The 26,765-nt window shown below is 42.2% G+C and overlaps 2 protein-coding genes across 2 annotated transcripts in view; both read right to left on the bottom strand.

The window, feature by feature from the left end:
• Window positions 1–11,939, bottom strand: part of LOC114641662 (gastrula zinc finger protein XlCGF57.1-like) — a 46,793-nt gene extending 34,854 nt beyond the window's left edge. The window contains exon 1 of the mRNA XM_051927553.1: window positions 11,869–11,939. The gene's annotated coding sequence lies outside the window, so the exon portion shown is untranslated. The remainder of the gene's footprint in view (window positions 1–11,868) is intronic.
• LOC114641654 (zinc finger protein 850-like) overlaps window positions 1–26,765 on the bottom strand; it is a 44,238-nt gene that overhangs the window by 4,277 nt on the left and 13,196 nt on the right. Inside the window, exon 4 of the mRNA XM_051927760.1 lies at window positions 120–582. Within this exon, the coding sequence (XP_051783720.1) occupies window positions 120–582 (463 nt within the window). The remainder of the gene's footprint in view (window positions 1–119; window positions 583–26,765) is intronic.

Here is a 26,765-nt window from a genome sequence, read left to right as displayed (position 1 = left end):
AGCAAATGATATATGTGAAGTTCATGAACATAGGTAATAAAACAATATATAATAATCAGTGTAAATAACAGAACTTGTAAATGTTTTGACTTTTTGTTTTGTTAAATAACATTACTTACTTATTCCAACACTCTCAGATGACTGCTGCTCCTCTACTTCTCTCCCATCTCCTTCAGTAATTTTCTCTTCTGACTCTAGTAACTCAGATTTCAGTTCCGCAGAATTCTGCCGGGTAGCCAATTGGCCCGTGTTCAAGACCCAATGCTGTAAGCCGGAATGAGATTCTTCACAAACCTCTTGTTTAAAAATATCCCCACTTTCAAGGTTTCGCAGTTCAAGACTAACGGAGAAATCTTCCAGATCCTCCACTTTAACTTCAACAACCTGTCCCTTGCACTCCTCCTCTTTAAAAACTAAACTTCTTCCTTCACAGTCATCCAGCTTCAAGCATAAATCCTTTGTTGCACCCCACTCACGGTCCTCTTGTTTAATGTGCGCCAGTCTTTGATCCCCGCTATCCTCTTTGGCTGAGGCCATGTTCTGTGTGAAACTCTTCTCTCCCTCGAGATTGTCTGCTCTTCTCTTCTAAGATTCCCTTCTCACGTGGACAGCCCTGACCTGGAGGCCACTAGACACCTCACTGCATGTCAGTGGGCCCTGGGTAGGAGACTCCTTTCTGTCAAAAAAACAGTGGTAGAATTACTTTATAAAGAGTCACCAACAATAACTTCAGCACATTTCAGAGTTAACTTCTGTGGAAGAATTACTTTGCAGTAACACAGCACTATATTGCCAAAAGTATTGGGACCCCTCCTTTCCAAATCTTTGAATTCAGGAGTTCCAATCCCTTCCATGGCCACAGGTGTATAAACTCGAGCACCTCGGCATGCAGGCTGCTGGCTTCTACAAACATTTGTGAAGAATGGATCACTCTCAGGAGCTCAGTGAATTCAAGCCTGGTACCGGTCTTGCAGATGATGACATCACTTCCGTCTATCCGTTATGACGTCATTTCCTGCCACATCATTTCCTCCAGCCCTATTTGTTCTGTATAAAAATGCCATTTTTCTGTGGCTGTTTATCAATTGCATTTTTGAAGTATTTTGATCGCTTTTGCATATATTTTCTTTTGCCTTGTCTGACGGACAATACACAGAGTCATTCCCCAACTCTTTTTAAATTTACGACAGCGCATTCGTTATTGGTCTTTCGCCAGATGTCGATGTCAGCAGCTCTTTGCTACTTGTGCACGTGCAAGGAATCAGGAGATCAAATCAACAAAGCTAACTTTCCTTCCAGCAAAGAGAGACGAACTAAAATGAACCTCAGGTTTTGCTGCCGTTTACAGGTAATTCTGTTTTCTATTCCTGAATTTAAAAAAATAAAAATAAGTTGACATCCGCCCTGAAAGAATTAAAAGATCCCATGAAAAACTCTTTTCCTGACTGATAACTGATTTGTCCTGTTAGAGGATGTCTCTTTCTTTAATAAGATGTCAAATTTCTACCACAATTCCAGTTTTTGAATGAACACAGAAAGCTACCATTTACGTTTTTATGTGAGATATCTAGTGCTGTGAACCCTCCATGTTAGTTTAGAAGGTTCTCAGAAGATAGGAAGACAAAGTGTAGCTCACATAAACAAAAAACAGACCAGGGAAATTTTTCTTTTCAAAATTTCATTTTGAATATTTCACACTGGCAGCACATATCTGCTCAAGTCTAGTTCAACAGAGACAGATCCAAACTCTGGATTGGACCCGATATAAACCACCACTTCATAGAGACCTGGCCTGTGCCACACCTCAATTACAGAGAGACCAACAAAAAGAGAGAATGAAGATGAGACATTCAGCACAAACATGTACTGAGCCACATTTGACTGCCATCACAAACATTTAGAACCCAAATGACAGCTTCAAAGAACTTGCCGGAATGGTCTGTGATCCCCTGTCTAATCGGTAGAGGCGGCTCTTCCACATGCCCCACTGCTCCATAATCAAAATCACTCCTCCTCCTCCTCTCATTCCTCTTATGGTCGCTCACTTAATTCTGCCGGTTTATCTTTCTGACATTAAGAGATGGGCTTTAATGTCCGCCAAGTGTCACTTCCACTTCAGTCCCAGATCAAAGGCAGACCCCACCCCCCTTGTTTCCCCACAGGTTTATCCTACACAAACCTTTTTTGTCTCAATGTCTTTAAAAGGCGTGTTTCAAATTTTGGGATGTCCACCAGTGTTATGTTTTTTTTTTTTTTGCTCCTACTTCCCAAATGTAAATTGATGGGCAGCTCTAAGCCAGGGGTCACCAGCTCTGGTCCTGGAGGACCACCATGGCTGCAGGTTTTCATTCTAACCCTTTTTGTAATGAGTGCCTTGTTTTTGCTGATAATTAACTCCTTTTCCATTCATTTGCATTGACTTGATTTTTTAGATTTGTTCATCTGAACTGTTTCATTTCTTTCCTTAAATGGCACCCAGAAATGAAATGTGAAGTGAGGGAGCCAAAAGAAGACCAAGTCAGGACCAGCAACACCAACTAGTTGCTTAATGAGGTGCTGAGTCTTGTCATTCATTAAACTCGTTCTTTAATTCCATGGCTTGTCGTCGCTCTCATTGTGCAATAGTAGACATTTCTGGAATTGTTGTTGATTTCTTCTTTTCTAAGAGCACCGTTATAATGTTTTGTGGTCCAGAGAATATCGACATTCCTGAGACCTTCACCTTTCATTATTTTCAGATATTGCATGATGGACACCAGCTGTTTTGGCTCACTTTATATCTAATTACTGTTTGGCTGCTAATTAAGGAAAAAAGAAACAATTAAGGGGCCTGAATCTTCAAGAGCAAGTCAATTAAAAGGAATGTAAAAGGAGTTAATTAGGAGCAAAAACAGGTCACTCGTTATGAAAAGGGTGAGAATGAAAACCTGCAGCCACTGTGGCCCTTCAGGACCAGATTTGGGGACCCCTGCTCTAAACTAACTGCTGATGGCTCTGTGTGTCCTGTGGTGGACTGGCGCCCCTCTCCTGAGTTGGCTCCCACTTTGCACCCCCCGGCTGCCTGTGTCAGCTGTAACCGTGAACTGATTATTAATGGACTGTGATAATGGAGGGACGGCTAGCAGTTCATAAACTGATGACCTTGCTGTGTGAAGAGCCGTCATGTTAACTAACCTGCTCCGTGTCACTTCCGCCTTGTTCGAGGTGACCTCCTCAAACTTCTCCTCTTCCAATGCACCTTCACTAAAGTCTTCTGGATGTTTGGGCGATTCAGCGACACAATAGATCTGGAGTTCTTAACCTGAAGTCCGGTCCATGGATGGGTTTCAGAGGGGTCTGTGAGGGTCAGATAAAAAAATGAACATTTATTTTCACTATACAGCCCGGTACTGTTGATCTTTCTCATGTAAATCTTCTCACATGATTTTTATCGCACATTACATCTCTCACCTTGATTTTTCTGGCATATTACCTTTCTCGTGTATTCTTTCTTGCCATTATTTTTCTCCCGTATTATTTTTCTAAACTAAGCCTAATGTACGAGTTACATACTCGTCAGAAACATAATGCGCGAGAAAAAATGTCACACAAGAAACATTGCGCAAGAAAAAGAGCGGTCACCATACAGCCCTAACCCCTTGTCCCAATCAACGGTTTCCCATTGAAAGAAATTAACGAAAACGCCCCCTGCCTCTGCTTACAGCGCCGACTGCTAGGTGTCTCTTGACTTGCTGTTGGCCCACATTTACCATTTAGACGTGTGTCACCATTCTCTACACGACCGCCATCTTCTGCCACTCCATAAGAGCAAGCCCCAACTTAAATAATACTTTGTGTATGTCATATACGTATGAGACAATCAAATCTCAATGTGGAAAGTACATAATATTCATTGCATGCAAAGTTGTGCTTACATGAATATTTTTGGGTAAGAGCTTCCCACAGATTTCATCAAATTCTTAAAGGGCTCAAAAAAGGTTAAGAATCACTGCAATAGATCCAACGTCACTGTTTCGACCCCGGGAGTTAGCAAGCAGGGAACAGGATGAGAGTGGAGATCAAGAATGATGTCACACCATCTTTTATTTTATTTAACAAATAGTTTCCCACAGATTTATCCCCCACAAACTTTATTATCCTTATGTCTTTAGAAAGCTCTAGAAGATTCTTTTTTTAAACGCGTAGTAGGCATATTTTCTACAGTTCACCGTAACAGAAGAGTCATTGTGGCATAATTGTGTAATGTTCTGAAGTAATGTGCTTCTGTGACGTACAGGGCCACTGTGACAAGAGAAATAGCGTTCATTCTGCAGAATCATACAATGATGGTGTGCCATAACCTCGGACTTTATATTAAAAAGTGTTCACACATAGCATATACAGTTGTGCCCAGACGTTTACATAACTTGGCAGAATTTGTGAAATTTTGGCCATTGTTTGGAAAATCTAAGTAATCCTGCAATTAACTTTCTTTGAGTGTGCTCAGGATAATCAGCTTATTATCGTCTAAGTATGTGTGCCCTTTTAAAATTATAATGATATCTGAAATCACCCAAAGGGGCCTGATCAAAAGTTTACCTACCCTTGAATGTTGGGGTCCATAACATATACACAAGTTAACACACACAGGTTCAAATTAAGGGTAATTAAGGGAGAGGGTCCACACTTGTAACCTCTTTGATTGTAATCAGTGTCTGTGTATCAATAGTCCATTTAAATTCAGGCAGCGCTGCACTGACTTTGCTGGATACGGAGCCATGGGGGACGCAAAAGAACTGTCAAAGGACCTGCGAAGAAAAAGCTTGTTCAATTGTATAAATCAGGAAAAGGACATACAAAGATACCCAGAGATCTGAAAATGCCTGTCAGTAGTGTTTAGACTCAGATGAAAAAGTGGAGAGTTCGAGGTTCTGTTGATACCAAGCCCCGGTCAAGTGGACCAACCATGATGCCAGTCCAGGATCATTTGTGGAGATGCCAAGAAAAACCCACAAGGCAGTTCAGCTGAGATACAGGCATTTCTGCAAACATGTGGTTTTAAGATACACAATAAGGGGGTACTTGAACAAAAATGGGCTGAATGGTTGAGTTGCAAGAAAAAAGCCTTCACTGTGCCAACACCACAAAACCGCCCACTTACAATATTCCACAACAGCATCTAGACAAGCCTGGAACAAAGTCCTTTGGAGTTAGGACACCAAAATTAAACTTTATGGTGACAACCATAGACACAAGGCCCATGACGAAAAGTACACCATCCCTACTGTGAAGCATGGAGGTGGGTCTCTGATGTTCTGGGGGTGTGTGAGCTACAGCAGCACAGGTAGCTTAGTGAAAATGGGAGGCAGGATGAATGCAGCATGTTACCAGAACTTGCATTCATCCATTCCGGAAGGTGCTCATGGGTTGCACTTGGATCTTCCAACATGACAATGATCAAAAACACTAGGCCAAGTCGACGCTTCAGTGACTACTAACAGAAAAAGGTGAAGGTGCTGGAGTCACAGGACCATATTAACAGCATCATAGGTCTCCTGGAAAAGTAGCGCACTAGTAAAACAGAAACATACATTGGCATTAGACACATCAGACAGCCCTGGCTGGAGTTGCCATCAGAGTCCCCTGACGTCAAAATCATACAGCCACTTTGGGAAAGATCTCAAATGCTCAATTCATGCAAGACAAGCCAAGAATTTACAGAACCTGGAGGTTTTTTTTTGCCACAAATAATGGGCAGCTCTACCATCTGAGAAAATCAAGGGCCTCCTCCACAACTATCACAAAAGACTGAATGGCATCATTGATGCTAAAGGGGGAAATACACAGTACTAAGAACTAAAGTGATGCAGTCTTTTGAATGGGGACCATCTCATTATTTATCACCATGTAGTACTAGGTAGGGTGTTGTACCGTGTTAGCCATTATGAATGTAGTGAGAAGTCAAGCAAAATGCCCCCTTTTATTGGCTAACTAAAAAGATTACAATATGCAAGGGCAACTCGGGCCCCTTATTGTAATCTTTTTAGTTAGCCAATAAAAGGTGCATTTTGCTTGACTTCTCACTACTATGTTTTGTTTGATACCATTGATCACAATATTCTTAGAAATCACCTTAGTCAGTGGGTGGGCCTCTCTGGCAGGGTCTTAAATTGGTTTGAATCCTACCTGGCAGGTAGAAAATTCTTTGTCAGTTGTGGTGATTATACCTCAAAGACCCCTGATACTCTATATGGTGTTCCACAAGGCTCTATCCTGGGTCCGCGGCTCTTTTTGATTTACTGTGACGATGCAGGTTCGGCTCCATGCTCCCATCTTCTGTTAGGGAGCCCTTGAACCCAACACCGTCGGTAATGTCACCGATGAGCTAGACAGTGAGGCAATAACAATTGAGCAAGGGGATGGTTTAACAAAGTGCTTTTATTAAAAGATATCAAAAACAGTGTCCACATCAAGTGCGGTGCAGTTGAAGTATTCATTAAATAAATAATCCTTAAAACGAAACGTGTGGAGGTTAAAATAAACAAAACAACAATCCTTTAAAACCAGGTTAAAACGTTCAACAGGATGCAGTCTTTAAAAACAAATGACAAGCCCGGTGCTTCTTCACTTACCCTGGCAGCTCCCCTGCGACTCCTGTCTGGGCTGCTCAACAGGAGAGACGCTCTCATTGCAGCTGACCTTCTACCTACTTCTGCTACTACTGTCAGTCGCCTTTCCGATCCTTGGCTCTGGTTGGCTCTCCCCCTGACAGTGACCTGGGAAATCCCTCCAACGGCCAAGGCTCTCACGTGGACAACGCCACGTTCCCAAGTCCTGACTCCCGCGGTAATCCGTGGAGAATCATCCACCTTCCAGTCACTCCCGTCCTTCATAAAACTCTGCGGGAGTGACAACAACTACTATGCCTGGGGTGTCGGCCTAACACCCAGGTTGCCTACTCAGCTGCTGCGAGCCTGTTCACGCTCGCTCACTCACTCACTCGCACCAGCGCACTCGCTCTCTCTCCCTTCCTTGTATGCTTCCTTCCTTCCGTAACCTCCATCTTTCTTTCATCCTTTCTTTCTTTTACTTCTTCCCCTAACCATTTCGGGCTTCTCTATATAGATAGATAGATAGATAGATAGATAGATAGATAGATAGATAGATAGATAGATAGATAGATAGATAGATAGATACTTTATTATGCAGAGAGGACATGGCAGCTGCAGCCCATTAGCCACAGGAACAAACACGGATGTGGGCAGTCTCTCACCTATGCACTTAGGTGAGAAACGCCCACACCGCAGATCGCCCTGTGGCTCGCTACAACCACCTCGCCCACCCCCACCCCCCCGCCCGCTAAGCCGGTGATTATTTATTTAAAAGCAAACTGGCCTTCGCTGAAAGAGCTGTGGACCCATAACACCACATTTACATGCAATCTCAAGGCATAACGTGAGCTACCACAGCTATGCTGATGACACGCAGCTGTATTTATCAATAGCACCTGATGACCCCGACTCTGTTGTTTCACTAACACAATGTCTTACTCGTGTTTCTGAGTGGATGAGTAGTAATTTTCTCAAGCTAAATAAAGAGAAAACTGCAATTTTAGTGATAGGCAATAATGGATATAATGAGATTATTAGAAATAAACTTGATACATTAGGATTAAAAGTCAGGGCGGAGGTAAAGAATTTAGGGGTAACTGTTGACTGTGACCTGAATTTTAAATGACATATTAATCAGATTAGTAGAACAGCATTTTTTCACTTAAGAAATATAGCAAAGGTTAGACGTCTTATAACATTGCAAGATGCTGAGAAATGAGTTCACGCTTTTGTTTTCAGTCGACTAGATTACTGTAACGCACTCTTCTCAGGACCACCCAAAAAAGACATCAATCGATTGCAACGAGTGCAGAATGCAGCTGCTAGAATCTTAACTAGGAAAAGAAAATCTGAGCACATCACTCCAGTCTTAGTGTCACTACACTGGTTACCTGTGTCATTCAGGATTGACTTTAAAATACTGCTTATGGTTTACAAAGCCTTAAATAATCTACTCCATCTTATATATCGGAATGTCTGACATCTTATATTCCAAATCGTAACTTTAGATCTTCAAACTAGGGGGCTTCGCCCCCTGCTCGCTTCGCTCGCCAACCCGAAATACATTTGAAAGAGATTATTGTCTGTCTTGGTAATTGTTACATATGTATCATGTTCACCGTTACGACATCTGTAGGTCTATGTAGTATATGTAAATGACAATTGCAGTTTGTTATGTTATGTAAGTATAGAATGTCTTTGAGTTTGCGCAGATCTATGTATGAGATATATTGGAGTGTAAAGGTGTAGATGACGTACATAGGATATCGTTATACACAACATTTGTAGTAAAGATGGCGTGTTGTCCTTGAATGAGTTTTCCTTGGTATGGAGTTATTATAATCTTAACATTAACGTCACATGAATGCCGAACTCTTGAGAAGGCTACATAAAGTTGTCCATGTCTAAATACAGGCTCAGAGAGGTAAAGGCCGACTCTATCCATGGTCTGTCCTTAGGATTTGTTGATTGTCATGGCAAAATAATAGCATGACTATTGTCCCGACTTTAAGGTTAAGACTGTGTTGTGGTAATCCGGCTGGGTAAATGGTGTTTCTCGTCTTGGAGCCGTGACCATGACTCCATTAGTTATATGTTGTTTACTGTTAGTAATATGGATAATTGCATGTACTGTTAAACTTATTTATTTCTGTTAGTTGAGCTCTTTTGTTTCTGAGCCGTGGCTCCTTCGCTTGTGGTGTTTAGGCGCATGCACCCTCCGTATTATCTCGGGTTTGACTATGCTGTGTTTTGTGGACGTTTGGGGACTCCGTCCTTTCTCTGGTTTGACTGTGGGGCGGGACGCCGAAGCCTCTTCTGTTTGTGTTTTCTGTGAGTACTTATAGTATTGTATTACTGTAATGTGATTCACATATGCTGTGGAGTCCGGATCCTTGGGGCATCTGTACTATCTCTTGTTTTTGCATGCGGTGCTTTCGAAGCGCGTTCCGTACTATGTCGGGTTTGACTATGCTGTGTAGTGTGGATGTTTAGGGTTCTGTACTCTCTTGAGAAGGCTACATAAAGTTGTCCATGTCTAAACTCTGTGTTGTTTGAGAACTGCGTTGTAGGCGCCTGCGTTCATTGTGTTTATCCAGGTTTGGAGCCGTGCCTGCTTTGCTTGCGGCATTTCAGATGCGCATTGTAGCCGCCTGCGTTCATTGATTCTATCCAGGCGGGCTCGTGGTTTACCATTCTCGGTTAGCCTGTGTTTTCTGAGTCCGGATCTGTGGGGTTTCTGTACTATCTCATGTTGTTGCTTGCAGTGTGTTAGAAGCGCGTGGACCATGCTGTGTAGTGTGGACGTTTAGTTCAGAAGCGTGTTGTAGGTGCCTGCGCCTTTCGTACTTTCCCGCGCCTTCCGTACTATCTGTGTGGACCTTTGGGGCCTCCGTAGCCTCTTCCGTTTGACTCTGGGGTGCAGCACAGAATCCTCTTTTTTGTGTGGCTGTGTTGTTAGTCGTTAGCTATGGGCGCGTTGTTGCTTCATTTCTTATTTACGCGAGTTGAGCTCTTTCGTTTTTGAGCCGTGACTCCTTCATACGCGGTGGATCAGACGTCGCTTGCGGTTTATGAGACGCACGCTGTAGGCGCCTGCGCACTATGTCTCCTGCGTCCATCGCCGTGTACCTGCGTCTGTGTCTTCCGGTTTACCATTCTCGGTTAGCAATATGGATGAGGGTCTGCTTAGAATTCCAAGAGCTAAACTTAAAAGAAGTGGAGAGGCGGGTGGCCTTCTGCTGTTATGCACCTAAAATCTGGAATAGCCTGCCAATAGGCATTTGCCAGGCTGATACAGTGGAGCACTTTAACAAACTGCTAAAAACACATTACTTTAACAAGGCTTTCTCATAACTTCATTTTAATTTAATCCTAATGCACTGCATATTCAATTAATTATCATTACTATTCATGGTGGCTCCAAAATCCATACTAAACCCTACTTTCCCTTCTGTTCTTTTTCCGTTTTTTTTGTGGTGGCAACCTGCACCCCCACCACCCGATCAAAACACCGTGATGTCCCTACATTGATGGATTAAAGACCAGAAGTCCACATGACCGACATCATCAAGTCCTTCAACGAAAACCCTGAATACAATGAGGACTGATCATTTATGTTAGGGAAGGGGGCTGGGTGGTCTCATGGCCTGGAACCCCTGCAGATTTTATTTTTTCTCCAGTCATCTGAAGTTTTTTTTGTTTTTTCTGTCCTCCCTGGCCATCGGACTTTACTTTTATTCTATGTTAATTAGTGTTCTCTTATTTTAATTCTTATTTTGTCTTTTTTCTCTTACTTCATCATGGAAAGCACTTTGAGCTACATTATTTGTATGAAAATGTGCTATAGAAATAAATGCTGTTGTTGTTTAATGGTTGAGCTGCTCTGTGATGCCTTATGAGTTTAAACTGGATTCCATTAAAAGTAAATGAGAAGAGTTTTGCCTGATCAGTCATCTTTTCTTTAAAGTATCATACACACCTTACAAATTCTGCCAGAGTATGCCAACTTAGAAGCACAACTGTTAAGCCATAGGGATGTGCTAGGAGGTGAACTCGGTAGAATAGAATTCCTTTATTTGCTCTTTTACCTTAGCAGATGTGTTATATCAGAAAAATTAAAGCATGCGCACCGTAGAGGAGGCCTTTTCTACTTATCTCACATAACCATCGATCACAGACAAATATCTTGGCCAGGGTTCTGCATATTTTAATGCCCTTGACATTACCTACAAATTTCCAGTTACATTAAAAAAAAAAAATCACCAAAATGAAAGTGGGCCCACGATTAAAATGTAGCCAATTAGCACTCATTTGGATACTCGTGTGTTGTAACCCTGCCACTCAACCCAGATAGCACTCCTCTGTTAAAAAAAAAAAAAGTTATTAAAAATTTAATTTTATCTATTCCTGTTTTTGTTTTGTAAATAAATGAATGCAAAAAAAGGATCAAGTTTTTGTTTTAACACTGTAAATAAACGATTACGTTTTTCTCTTACCTGTGGTGGGGTTATAACACACGAGTACCCGCATTTGTTCCCGGGAATAAAATGCAACAAATCCTGCCCTCTATTTGTCAGGCACTGTCCACATCACTGCTTAAATGTGAATGTTGTCACTGAAAACAACGGCAAGTGAGTCGTAGTAATTCACGCTTGGAACCCTGGGGTTGCCGGTTCAAATCCTGCAGCTGACACTGTGACACTGCGTGACCGTAAGTATGTCACCTAACCTGCCTGTACTCCAACTTGACAAAACAAATGTAGTCAATGGTATCTCTTATATAAAGGCGTTAATAAGCAAAAAAATGTAAACGATTTGGAGTTCAAACACTCGTAAAACGCTCCCAAGTTTGAGACCAATTAGGGTCCTGTCCGCATGTCCCCACCTTATTTCCTCCGGAGCTTTGTTTGTGTTGCAAATGCCACATCGGAGAAAGTTCTTATGGAACTTAGGAGTCTCGGATCTGTGAGAACTTCCCCGCACACTAAACTCAACGGTATGACGGGCGAGCGGTTTACAATGCAGCCGACATGAACGTAAACGGGAGGGTGGAAGTGGGTGGTCCGGCCGTTCATTCCTGATACCTCGGGACTCGCGCAGACTGCTGTCAACTTCACTTTCTCGTTTTGATTGTCCTTCCCTTGTTTTTCCTTTTTATTTTCCTCTTGTCGGAGACACCGCTCTCGTTTTTCTATATCCTCCCCCACGACATTCCTGTTATCATCCCGTTTCTATTTTCCTATCATCGCCACTTCCACTCGATGCCCGCGTTGCTTACCGACAATCCTCCGCTTCACCTCTCTTTCTCTTTTGTCTTCTTTTCTTCTGTTCGCTTTTACCTCAATCCCGCCGGCGGACTCGACCAAAGAGATACAAATCACGTCATCAGCGAGCGACTCGAAGGAAAGCTGCTAGATAAGTTAGGAAAACCCTGCCACCTACTGGACGGAGGGAGGATTTGTGTAGTCCTTCTATTCATGCATTCTCTGTTCATAATTATAGAAGTTGAAAATTACAAATACAATGATAAGAAATAACAACCAAATAGTGAAAATGACAACTTAAGTTAGACTGAGGACACATAGACAATATGCATATGATAAAAATAAATTTTAAATAAATGGATTATTAAGAATGATTTTAAGTAAGGACTATATTTTAGGATCCTTTACTCTTCATTTTACAGATATAAAGTGGGATTCCAATTCACGAGAGAACAATCTAAAGTTAGGCTTTGAGTTTAAGGCTCTTACTTTATGATTGTGATCTTTACCCAAAAGACAAAGTCATTTTAAAGTGTGTTCAAAAACAACCTCACCTCCTTGTGTATCCAAAACAAAAATCATACTTTCAGAAATCAGTACAAGTTTATAAAAGTATACGAACAAAAAACCAGCAGCCTCTGACCAAAACACTCTGGAATGGGCACCACTATAAAATAAATGATTTATGGTTTCATCTTCTTATTTGAAAAATGAATACAACAACAATAATAATAATAATAATAATAATAATAATAATAATAATAATAATAATAATAATAATAGTCCTGGGTGGGTTGGCACCCTGCCCAGGATTGGTTCCTGCCTTGTGCCCTGTGTTGGCTGGGATTGGCTCCAGCAGACCCCCGTGACCCTGTGTTCGGATTCAGCGGGTTGGAAAATGGATGGATGGATAATAATAATAATAATTATTACTTTGAACAAGTATCACATTTTACCCCAGCTTAACTTAAACAAGGATACACTGCCATCTTGGTTCAAATGGGTCAACTCAAAATAGCTAGAACTTTATTTTATAAAAGACCATTACAGCCCTTGTGAAGAAGACTCCGGCATCCGATGCTAATTTCTTGACATTGAAACCCATGATGTCAACGCGTGTACTTGTAACACAGAAAACACATCAAAACTCCCTGTAAGTGCAGCGCTTCAGGTGTCCAGCCAAGATCCGGAGACGTCTATCAGCAGGCGCAGCTACCCCATAATTTTATATTCAGTCCTGTAAGACACAGGGATCCAGTGGAGGCGAAGCAGGATGGCTGTGATGTGCTCACTGTTGCTGAGTATTGAATCAACTGGAGTTGTGGTAGAAGATTAGAAGGGGCACCTGCCAGTAGCAAGTTAGATAGATAGATAGATAGATAGATAGATAGATAGATAGATAGATAGATAGATAGATAGATAGATAGATAGATAGATAGATAGATAGATAGATAGATAGATAGATAGATAGATAGATAGATAGATAGATAGATAGATAGATGAAAGGCACTATATAACAGATAGATAGATAGATAGATAGATAGATAGATAGATAGATAGATAGATAGATAGATAGATAGATAGATAGATAGATAGATAGATAGATAGATAGATAGATAGATAGATAGATAGATAGATAGATAGATAGATAGATAGATACTTTATTAATCCCCAAGGGGAAATTCACATACTCCAGCAGCAGCATACTGATAAATATAATATTAAATTAAAGAGTGATAACAATGCAGGTATACAGACAGACAATAACTTTGAATAATGTTAACGTTTACCCCCCCGGGTGGAATTGAAGAGTCACATAGTGTGGTGGAGGAACGATCTCCTCAGTCTGTCAGTGGAGCAGGACGGTGACAGCAGTCTGTCGCTGAAGCTGCTCCTCTGTCTGGAGATGATCCTGTTTAGTGGATGCAGTGGATTCTCCATGATGGACAGGAGTCTGCTGAGCGCCCGTCACTCTGCCACGAATGTTAAACTGTCCAGCTCCGTGCTTACAATAGAGCCTGCCTTCCTCACCAGTTTGTCCAGGCGTGAGACGTCCCTCTTCTTTATGCTGCCTCCCCAGCACACCACTGCGTAGAAGAGGGCGCTCGCCACAACCGTCTGATAGAACATCAGCACCATCTTATTGCAGATGTTGAATGACGTCAGCCTTCTAAAGAAGTATAGTCGGCTCTGTCCTCTCTTGCACAGATCATCAGTATTGGCAGTCCAGTTCAGTTTATCATCCAGCTGCACTCCCAGGTATTTATAGGTCTGCACCCTCTGCACACAGTCACCTCTGATGATCACGGGGTCCATGATGGGTCTGGGCCTCCTAAAATCCACCACCAGCTCCTTGGCTTTGCTGGTGTTCAGTTGTAGGTGGTTTGAGTCGCTCCATTTAACAATGTCCTTGATTAGGTTCCTATACTCATCCTCCTGCCCACTCCTGATGCAGCCCACGATAGCAGTGTCGTCAGAGAACTTTTGCACATGGCAGGACTCTGAGTTGTATTTGAAGTCTGATGTATATAGGCTGAACAGGACCAGAGAAAGTACAGTCCCCTGTGGCGCTCCTGTGCTGCTGACCACAATGTCAGACGTGCAGTTCCCGAGACGCACATACTGAGGTCTGTCTTTAAGATAGTCCACGATCCATGCCACCAGGTATGAATCTACTCCCATCTCTATCAGCTTGTCCCTGAGGAGCAGAGGTTGGATGGTGTTGAAGGCACTAGAGAAGTCCAGAAACATAATTCTTACAGCACCACTGCCTCTGTCAGAGTGGGAGAGGGATCGGTGTAGCATGTAGATGATGGCATCCTCCATTCCCACCTTCTCCTGGTATGCAAACTGCAGAGGGTCGAGGGCGTGGCGGACCTGTGGCCTCAGGTGGTGAAGCAGCAGCCGCTTCCATGGTCTTCATCACATGTGACATCAGGGCGACAGGATTAATTACAATAATCAATGCGGGATGAGATAAAAGCAGGGACAAGTGTTTCAGCATTAATAAAGGAGATGAATGAGCGAACACGGGATAGGTTATGGAGGTGGAAGTAGGAACGTTTCTTAATGTGGTTTATGTGGGCGGAATTAGAAAGGGAGGAATCAAAAATGACACCTTGAATTAGAAGAAGGTCCGATGAGATCACCGTGAAGAGTGACCGAGGAGGAGCTCATTGTTTTAGGTTATGCTTTAGTGCCAATTTGCAGGAGTTCAGTATTATTGCAATTTAATTGTATAAAGACTTTCACTCCATCCAAGCTTTAATTTTTCACTGAGGCAAGCTGAGAGAGGAGAAAGCTCTGATGTAGTTTTGCTTTTTGCTTTGAAATAGAACTGAATATCATCTGCTTAAAAGTGACAAACCAGTCCATAGCTACGCATGATATGGCCAAGGGGAGGCATAAAGATACAGAAGAGCAGAGGGCTGAGCCCTGAGGAGCTCCTTGTGTGACTGGCACTGAGCTGGACCTGATGTGGCCAAGACTAACAAACTCTGTCAGTCAGTGAGGACTTAAACCACTGGAGGGCAGTGCCAGAGACACCCAGGATGCCCTCCATCTTTCTGTATAGAAGAATGTCACGTCTGACCTGAGTGTCGAATGCAGCTCTGAGGTCTAACAGAATTAAAATGTTGGCTTGTCCAGCATTCCAGCGTCCTGAACCGCATCGTTGGACTTGGTAATCCAATACTGGTGGTGCGGTGAAGGAGATCAATCACATTCTCGTGGGCAGATGCTGGAGGCTCTTGAAAAACTGCAGGGTCTACAGAAGTGCCCAGTTTGTGAATTCTGACCATAGACTTGTTGTTGCTACTTTTAGGATCCAACTTAGGTCCAGTAGGTTACCACCCTGCGGTGGGCTGGCACCCTGCCCGGGATTGGTTCCTGCCTTGTGCCCTGTGTTGGCTGGGATTGGCTCCAGCAGACCCCCGTGACCCTGTGTTCGGATTCAGCGGGTTGGAAAATGGATGGATGGAGGTTACCACCTACTAGGAAAATGAGCCAGGACTTGGCCAGACTCCAAGACCAGGCTGTTTGTAATGAGTTTGCACGCAGTTTGTGTGAGGAACTTTCGGATTTGGGTATGACTGTTGATCCTAATTTGATGTGAATGACCTTCCATGACAAGACCCTGAAGGTTGCTGAGGGTTGTGTTGGTGTTACCGGTGTTCCTAGAAGGAGGTGTTTCATCTTTCAGGGCACCCTGGATATCATTGAGAGGAGTCGCAGCGCACGGTTCAATGGCAACTCTGGTCTGTACTGGGATCTGAGAGGGATGGCTGCAAGGGATCTGAGGGCAGATAAGGAGGTGTTTGTTAGAAGAATCTGTGAGCAAGTGACACACCATCTGTGGTCTAGTGACCCACATCCCACTTACAGAGGAATCAAAGCATTACGCACATCGGAATCTGTTCCTCAGAGAGTCGCAGTCAGGAAAGCTGATGGAACGGTCCTTACGGATAACAATGCAGTTGTGACCCGCTGGGCTGGTTACTTTGAGCAGTTGTTCAAAGCTGATCCTCCGGCTAGAATGTTGGATATCTCTGGGTCCACGGTTCTTGAGGCCAATCCTCCAATTAGCTGTGAACCCCCCCAGTCTCACTGAGATTGCACAGGTGCTGAACCAGCAGAGGGGGGGAAAGGCTGCAGGGATCTGTGGTATCCGAGGTTAACTTCTCCAAGCTGGTGGTAAGGCTGTCCTCCTGGCATTGCAAGCAATCTTTGCTTCCATTTGGGAGACTGGCATCATCCCAACTGACTGGTTACTGGGACTTGTCATCCCTATCTGGAAAGGGAAGGGTGACTGCCAGGATTGCAGCAACTACAGGGTGTTAACACTGCTCTTGGTGCTGGGTAAGGTCCTCGCTAGGGTAATCCTCAATATGATCTGTGATCACTTGCTCACCTACCAGTGACCAGAACAGTCTGGTTTAACGCCTAAGAAGTCTACCATTGACCGCATCCTGGCACTGAGGGTTCTCATGGAGCGCAAACGCGAATATCAGCAGAGTTTCTTTGCAGCCTTTATCGATTTTCCATAAAGCGTTTGACTCAGTTGATCGAGCTGACCTGTGGGACATCCTGAGGGTTCGCGGGATCCCCTCGAGGTTGCTGGATATCATAGCCACTGGTACTATGAGTGCTGTGCAGAGTGGAGGCAGGACCTCTGTGTTTTTCCTAGTTCATTCTGGAGTTCGCCAGGGATGTGTTTTTGATCCTACTCTGTTCAATACTTGTATGGACTGGGTGTTGGGCAAGGTTGTGGGGTCCAGCAGCTGTGGAGCATCTGTTGGTGAAGAAATATTCATGGATCTTGACTTTGCTGACGACGCTGTGATCTTCGCTCTGATCAGGGCACTCGAGAGACTGAGTGAGGAGTCTGAGGGTCTGGGCTTGTGAATGTCCTGGATAAAAGCAAACATCCAGGCCTTCAAAGACCTCCTGGGCACGGCCATCAACAGTGTGTCTGTTTGCGGACAGAGTGTCAACCTTGTTGAGAGGTTTACTTACCTGGGCAGTGACGTTTATGTCTCTGGTGACTCTTCCTATGAAGTCAGTAAACGGATTGGGAGAGCATGGGGGGGTCATGAGGTCACTGGAAAGGGGCGTGTGGTGCTCCTGAGATCTCTACAAAAGGACGATGGTCCAAGTCTTTAGAGTTCTGGTGCTTCCTGTCTTGCTATATGGTTTTGAGACATGGACGCTATCCAGTGACTTGAGGTGAAGACTGGACTCCTCTGGTGCTGTGTCTCTCCGGAAAATTGTTGGGTACCGTTGGTTTGACTTTGTGTTGCTCATGGAGTCCTGAATGAGGCACATGACCTGCATTGTGCGGGAGCGTCAGTTACAGCACTACGGCCATGTGGCGCGTTTCCCCAAGGGTGATCCAGCTCGTAATATTCTCATTGTTGGGGACCCGAGTAGCTGGACCAGGCCAAGGGGTCGCCCACGTAACACCTGGCTGAGGCACATAGGGGGTCATTTTCAGACTGGACCGTGTGTCTGCCTGGGGGGTTGCAAACCGGGATCCCGAGTTGTTTTGTCGTGTAGTGGGTGCGGCAATGCACTGTACCAGTGCATGCTCCCCAACTTGACTTTGTTTTATGAGGAGAGTGGGAGTGATATGAAGATACCTGTGTCCCATCTGATTTGGCGCAGCCGCACTAAGGTGTGAAAATAACAGATCTCCACGTGTTCGTGCATCTTTTTGCACCATTTCGCTTTGAATTTAACACATGGCTGCGGCAGATAGAGGGTCTTTTCCGGAGGGTGGGACTGGACTGCGTGTCTGCCTGGGGGGTTACAAACCAGGATCCCGAGTTGTTTCGTTGTGTAGTGGGCTCCCCAATTTGACTTGACTTGTCCAGAGTCTGCTGCCATAAACAAATTATTGGTGACCTGAAGCAGAGCAGTTTCAGAGTTGTGCGGTGCCCTGAAACCAGACTGAAAGGGTCCCATCAGTTTATATTGGAGGTAAAGTAATTGGAGATTTGGGAGGCTACAACATGTTCAAGAACGTCTGATAAAAAAGGAAAGTGAGGAACAGGCTGAAAATTGTTAAGATTGTCAGCATTAAGACCATGGGGTTACAGAAGTGACACATCATGACAAAATGTACTTAGACATTTGTTACAAGGGTAATACGAGTGCAGAATTTTAAAATGAATTTCCTTAACTGTATTGGGGACAAGAAATTTCTGAGAGACAATCCCCGTATTCCCTAAGTATAATTTGGGATATAAAACTTTCTATTTAACATAAACTCTTGAAACACTTTGATCTGAGATTAAAGCTCTTCTGATAACATAATTGCTACATTTCTTGTCCATGATAGCAATAACATTGATTAAAAGTCACGGAGTGTAATCAGACAACATGTCGTAACTCAAGTGGGCTTTAAGTGACACTCAAGCTGGCAGGAATGCTCTTTGTCACCTTCATGTCGAAACTTCATGTTTATCTTATTTAAAGAGCTTCTTTAAAAAAAAAATTCCCCACAGGGTCAAAGAAATTTCTATCTATCTATCTATGGAAGGACTGAGAGAAGGACTACGTCTACTCCGGACCACGAGAGGGCAGCAGCCCTGGTTTGTATGGTCGCCACAGGAATAGAGCATGGAAGCTCAACCCTATAGGGGCCCGTGGTCACCGCCAGGGAGCACCCAGACGCCTTAGAAGCCCTGGACATCAGCACCCGCAGGTGCTGGCGGAAGAAAAACCAGGGACACCTGGAGTGCTTCTGGATGCTCATGCGGCACTTCCTCCACACCAGGAAGTGCCACAGCAAGCTTGTCAGGAGGCACCTGGAGCACGTCCAGGTGGACTTAAAAGGGGCCGCCTCCCTCCATTCGTCAGCTGGAGTCGGGTGGAAGACGATGAAGCTCGGAAGAGAATAGTGGAGGCGGTGAAGGAAGGCCAGAGAGTGAAGAGGGCCCGGGACTGAGGGTGTGTGGTGCAGGGGCACCAGGTTGTGTGCACTCGTGTTAATATGAATAATAAATGTTGTGGTGTTGAAACCATCGGTGTCTGCCTGTCTGTGTTGAGGCTGATCTCCACACTATCTATCTATCTATCTATCTATCTATCTATCTATCTATCTATCTATCTATCTATCTATCTATCTATCTATCTATCTATTGCGCCTTTCACATCTCTCTATTCATCCATTATTTTGCACCTTTCATATCTTTCTCTCACCATTATATAGTGCCATTCACATCTATCTATCTATCTATCTATCTATCTATCTATCTATCTATCTATCTATCTATCTATCTATCTATCTATCGCACCTTTCACATCTCTCTATCCATCCATTATTTTGCACCTTTCATATCTTTCTCTCACCATTATATAGTGCCATTCACATCTATCTATCTATCTATCTATCTATCTATCTATCTATCTATCTATCTATCTATCTATCTATCTATCTATCTATCTATCTATCTATAGCGCCTTTCACATCTCTCTATTCATCCATTATATTGCACCTTTCATATCTTGCTGTCTCACCATTATATAGTGCCATTCACATCTATCTATCTATCTATTGCACCTTTCACATCTCTCTATCCATCCATTATTTTGCATCTTTCATATCTTTCTGTCTCACCATTATATAGTGCCATTCACATCTATCTATCTGTCTGTCTATCTGTCTGTCTGTATGTCTGTCTATTTATCTATAGCGCCTTTCACATCTCTCTATTCATCCATTATATTGCACCTTTCATATCTTTCTGTCTCACCATTATATAGTGCCATTCACATCTATCTCTCTATCTGTCTATCACACCTTTTACATTTCTCTATCCATCCATTATTTTGCACCTTTCGTATATTTCCGTTCATCCATTAAATAGCACCTTTCATATATATCTACCTATCTATCATATAGCATCTTTCATTTCTCTCTGTCTTTCCATTATATAGCACCATTCACATCTATCTATCTATCTATCTATCTATCTATCTATCTATCTATCTATCTATCTATCTATCTATCTATTGCGCCTTTCACATCTCTCTATTCATCCATTATTTTGCACCTTTCATATCTTTCTCTCACCATTATATAGTGCCATTCACATCTATCTATCTATCTATCTATCTATCTATCTATCTATCTATCTATCTATCTATCTATCTATCTATCTATCTATCTATCGCACCTTTCACATCTCTCTATCCATCCATTATTTTGCACCTTTCATATCTTTCTCTCACCATTATATAGTGCCATTCACATCTATCTATCTATCTATCTATCTATCTATCTATCTATCTATCTATCTATCTATCTATCTATCTATCTATAGCGCCTTTCACATCTCTCTATTCATCCATTATATTGCACCTTTCATATCTTGCTGTCTCACCATTATATAGTGCCATTCACATCTATCTATCTATCTATTGCACCTTTCACATCTCTCTATCCATCCATTATTTTGCATCTTTCATATCTTTCTGTCTCACCATTATATAGTGCCATTCACATCTATCTATCTGTCTGTCTATCTGTCTGTCTGTATGTCTGTCTATTTATCTATAGCGCCTTTCACATCTCTCTATTCATCCATTATATTGCACCTTTCATATCTTTCTGTCTCACCATTATATAGTGCCATTCACATCTATCTCTCTATCTGTCTATCACACCTTTTACATTTCTCTATCCATCCATTATTTTGCACCTTTCGTATATTTCCGTTCATCCATTAAATAGCACCTTTCATATATATCTACCTATCTATCATATAGCATCTTTCATTTCTCTCTGTCTTTCCATTATATAGCACCATTCACATCTATCTATCTATCTATCTATCTATCTATCTATCTATCTATCTATCTATCTATCTATCTATCTATCTATCTATCTATCTATCTATCTATCTATCTATCTATCTATCTATCTATCTATCTGTCCGTCTGTCTATCATGTGGCAGATCTCTGTTTGTGCTCATGTGGTTCTGTGTCTTCGCTGAAGGCCTCTCCATGGAGTGAGTGCTGCCCTGTACCATCCTCGTGGTCCTCATGTCTTTGCAACCTCTGAACATTTTGAAACACATGAGTGTCAAGGGAATTATTTCCTACTGAAAGAAGAAGAAAGACCACAGCATATGGCTTTTGAGCCATTATCAATTCCCAGTAAATGATCAGCCAGCTTTTTTCTCCTAGTCTTTCTCACATCTGATGGACACTTCTTCACAGAAGGAATCATCCCAGACATTGCAAGCTGAACTAAAGACAAACCAGGCAGGATCGGGCGAGGACTTAGTAAAAGCGCATCTCACAGTTTCATGCAACTTTAAATGTGCCCCTAATGTAAGTACCTGGCTTACAAAGACCTTTGAAGTCACACAACTGACAATAACTTGTGACATTGTCTTCAAACTGAGCAGTGCTTGAATGTGATCTTGAAAGGTGGGACTTCAATGCCCCAAGGGTTTTGTAGGAGCAAATGCAATCTGTTTAAAGTTAGGGAAATGGCCACCATCTACCTTGATAGTGTCAGAGTCTGTAGTGTGTTAACATGGCCTCTCTTGTGGGATTTGTGGAAGAACTTTACAGGCTGGGCTGGGCAAACAACTGGGTGCCTCTTATATGCAATAAACACAGGCAGGAGAAAAGCATCAATCGGACTTCTTTATTATCCTTATAGGAGCACGAGCATCTTATTAGCAAGTGTTACAAAGGAGGGGAGCCTATCGGGCTCTATTTATACACTTCATTTATAAGATCACAATTCCAAGGAATTCATTAGATAATCAGAAAAATCTTTTAACATGATTGGTTAAATCCAGTTGCTAATGAGACATGTTGAAACATCAATACCATAGATAACCACGATTAACCCGGTGCACCAGGCAGATTGACAGTCCTGTTAGCTTATAGGAGTACCTGACTTTTTATGTGTTCGAGAAGCATGCATGTGCATGGGATGCATGGGAAGCATTCGCAACACTTTGCGTGACCAGGGGCCTCATGTATAAATGGTGCGTACGCACAAAAGCGTTGCGTTCACCCATTTCCACGCACACTTTGAGGGGTATAAAAACTAAACTTGGTGTAAAGCAGCATTTCTCAGCCTTTTAAGTATTTGCGACCCGAGTTTTCATAACAGTTTGTATCGCACCCCCTTGTTCTTTTTTAATGAATGATATATCATAGATGCATATTTTATTATACCTACTTAACTTTTATCGACATTTATCTAACTCTATATTTATTTTTCTAGTATCAGAATGTAGTTTAAGTTAATTTGTTTTGGTTTCAATAGATGTATTTTTCATATTTTCGATTCTTGTTTTCTTTTTTTCCACATCTTCGTGCCCCCCTTTTTGTTACTTCGCGCCCCCCTTGGGGGGCCCGCCCCACAGATTGAGAACCACTGGTGTAAAACCACGCACGTTTTCACGGCAGCCTTAGGTATGCACGTTTTTGCTCGGTTTTGCAAACTGGCGGCACCCAGCGTCTAAGCAGTGGTACTGTTTCTGTGCGGTCTCCCTTTTTTCAGATTCGAGGGATTCATCAAATACACTGAAATTAATTGCATATTATTTACAAATTTAATTAAATTGATTGCAATCACTCTCTCAATATAATGTTGCACAGAATGTCCAAACTATTCCAACTATGGTAGCTGCTTTAGAAGACATCGCAAATGGAAGAATTAGAAGAAAGCGTGTGCTTATAAATGACGATTTCGATTTCCCACAGCTATGTATCCTCTTAGCGCTGCGTGCTGAACTGGTGCCGTCTTTACAAATGCAGACTTTGAGGAATTGTCCTCCACCTGCTCCTTTGCAAGTTCTGTCCACTCTCGGGTTTTTAACCTCATGAACTGGCTGACCGATCAGGTATTTCACTATCATCACCGAGTCGCTCCATGCCAGCTGTATAGGATCGTAATATCCACTTGTTGTCCAGTTAGATAAGATTTCCTTACACTGTGCACCAGTGCAAAAATGGCTGCTGCCACATCATCCAGGTGGGTGCTGCACATGAGTGATGGTTGAAATGGCTCCCCTCTCACTCAGGCGCTTTGAGAAGTGAGAAAAGCACCATATCAATATAAAGAATTATTATTATTAAAGTATTTGTAGTATGTATAAACTGTAACCTTACCACAAATACTGGTTTAACCATTAAAAAGGCAGTAATTTGCACGTACAGTCAATGCTCTTGGAAATCAAAGGTGAAAAGTTGCAAATATGTGTAGTAAAGAAAATACAAACGATAAAAACACAAGGTTTTCATACCAAGTTAAAGTTAGCTTGACATTTGGACTTTGAGGCTTCATATCTCCAAAACGAAAATAGCAAAGTCATTACAACCAACTATGGAAAATAGTTTCCCACAGTGTGTTTACAAGCATTCCTTTTTTTCCAGAAATGTCCCTCTTTTTTTTATGAAAATCAAAAATAGTTCTCAAACACAATTAGGGTTGCCAGACGTCTCTTATAAACGGGACATGTCCCATATTTTGTCCCCTGTCCCATACTGACTTTTCAGGGACACCCAAATTTCCCGTATTTAGTTCATTTTCAAAATTCGCTAATAAAAATATATTTTTACTACCTTCTTATGGTACTTAGTTGTAACTTTATAAGTAATTATACTTTCTTTTCTCGGATTCTCTTGATGAAAATCACCCAAATGTAACGAGGTGTTTGCTGCCAGTTTGCAACTTGTTCAGTTGCTGTGGTTGGCTGAGGACGGCGACACTCTTACTGGTTTGCTCTCCAGCCGCGCTGCTGTGAAGTTCTGGATCAGCATTGCAACACAGAGTCTCAACAAAGGGTGTTGTTACTACTTGACACGGACCACTTTTTTTCTAACTGCCTGTATTAAATAACAATAATATTTCTCTATTGTCTGTCAGTCAGTCATTGTCCAACACGCTATATCTTAACACAGGGTCACGGGGGTCTGCTGGAGCCAATCCCAGCCAGCACAGGGCACAAGGCAGGAATAAATCCCGGGCAAGGCGCCAGCCCACCGCAGTCTGTTGTCTGTATTAAATAAATATTTTCAAATTATTTCACTTTTACAGAATTGGTTTTAGCTTGTATTAAATAATTTTCAAATGATTTTCCTTTTTTTTCCCTCATAACCCATTCAAATCCTTGCTTTATGTTTTTAACGTATGTCTCTACTTTTTATTGGTCTGGGTGTGTAGGGGGCATGTATAGGGTGGTCCAGATCTAGTTATGCCATTTTCATTACGCTATAACTTATCAAGTTTATTACATAGAGAATTCACAGCACCTGAACTGCACTTAGAGATTTCTTTTAAAATTCTTTTTGTTACCGATAGATGGCAGCACCTGCCCAGCATTCCAAAATGGCGGGGAGACGGTTGTCAGTCGAATAGTTACATACAGTAATCCCTCCTCCATCGCGGGGGTTGCGTTCCAGAGCCACCCGCGAAATAAGAAAATCCGCGAAGTAGAAACCATATGTTTATATGGTTATTTTTATATTGTCATGCTTGGGTCACAGATTTGCGCAGAAACACAGGAGGTTGTAGAGAGACAGGAACGTTATTCAAACACTGCAAACAAACATTTGTCTCTTTTCAAAAGTTTAAACTGTGCTCAATGACAAGACAGAGATGACAGTTCAGTCTCACAATTAAAAGAATGCAAACATATCTTCCTCTTCAAAGGAGCAAAAAAATCAATAGGGCTGTTTGGCTTGTAAGTATGCGAAGCACCGCGGCACAAAGCTGTTGAAGGCGGCAGCTCACACCCCCTCCGTCAGGAGCAGAGAGAGAGTGAGAGTGAGAGAGAGAGAGACAGATAAAAAAAATCAATACGTGCCCTTTGAGCTTTTAAGTATGCGAAGCACCGTGCAGCATAGTTAAAAGCTGCACACAGAATGTAGCAACGTGAAGATAATCTTTCAGCATTTTCAGACGAGCGTCCGTATCGTCTAGGTGTGCGAACAGCCCCCCTGCTCACACCCCCTACGTCAGGATCACAGATAGTCAGCGCAAGAGAGAGAGAAAGAAAAGTAAGTTGGGTAGCTTCTCAGCCATCTGCCAATAGCGTCCCTTGTATGAAATCAACTGGGCAAACCAACTGAGGAAGCATGTACCAGAAATTAAAAGACCCATTGTCCGCAGAAACCCGCGAAGCAGCGAAAAATCCGCGATATATATTTAAATATGCTTACATATAAAATCCGCGATGGAGTGAAGCCGCGAAAGGCGAAGCGCGATATAGCAAGGGATTACTGTAATTAGATCTGAACCACCCTGTATAAGTGTGTATATATATATATATAGTAATAGTAGGGTGTTGTACCGTGTTAGCCGTTTTGAATGTAGCGAAAAGTCAAGCAAAATAACACCTTTTATTGGATAACTAAAAAGATTGCAATATGCAAGCTTTCGAGGCAACTCAGGCGTCTTCTTCGGGCAAGATGTAATCTGAAGAAAGGGCCTGAGTTGCCTCGAAAGCTTGCATATTGCAATCTTTTTAGTTAGCCAATAACAGGGGTCATTTTGCTTGACTTTTCACTATATATAGTAATATAGAGAGAAATTTTAAGAGTGTCCCGCATTTCTAATTTTCTAATCCGAGAACCCTAAACGCAATAAAAGTCCGAAAATGGTCCAAAAATGGCAGTAAAATATACATAAAATCGGCACCAATATTCAGAGCAGTACTTGCGATTTTTGTGACAGCCTTTACATTTCTTACTGATTTTTTTTTTACAGTCTTTAAAATAACGCATGACTTACACCAACGTAAAGTGGTAAAGGATATAAAGGATAAAACAGACACACATCAAAAACTGGGTTTTTTTTTGGGAAGACCAGTTCCTAAAATGCATTTCACAACTCATATTTTGTATTTTTCTTCAATCGAAGACCAAACATGTTACGGTCATGTTATCATTGGAGGCTTTTATTTTGAAATGCATACCTACCGTTTGAGAAGTGACGCACTACCGCCAGGCTACAGAAATCCGGGAGTCTGTCTAAAGGTCGTCTTTGATTGAACAAAAAGGCAAAATAGAAGTCGTAAAATGCACATTAGGGTTTCACCTTCAAAACAATCAATATTGGGTTGCTGTCTGTTTTAGCTTTTGACTTTACATTGGTATGCGTTATTTTAAAAATTATTTTTAAAAAATCAATAAAAAATGTAAAGGCTGTCACAAAATTCGCAAGTACTATTCTGTATATTGGTGCTGATTTTATGTGTATTTTGCGCTCATCTTTCACAGACTTTTATTGCGTTTTGAGAACTTTTTTTGATTTTCGCAAAAGAATAGGGGCATTTCTGGAAAAAGTAGTGCTTCTAAACAAGTTTTGGGAAAATGTTTTTTTTTCCACAGTTGGTTTAATGACATTGCTCTTTTTGTTTCGGGGATATGAAGCCTCAA

The sequence above is a fragment of the Erpetoichthys calabaricus genome, chromosome 5 (genome assembly GCF_900747795.2).
Source record: "Erpetoichthys calabaricus chromosome 5, fErpCal1.3, whole genome shotgun sequence".
Taxonomy (NCBI): domain Eukaryota; kingdom Metazoa; phylum Chordata; class Cladistia; order Polypteriformes; family Polypteridae; genus Erpetoichthys; species Erpetoichthys calabaricus.
Note: the sequence above shows the minus strand (reverse complement) of the source record. Positions and strands in the feature narration are given on the sequence as shown.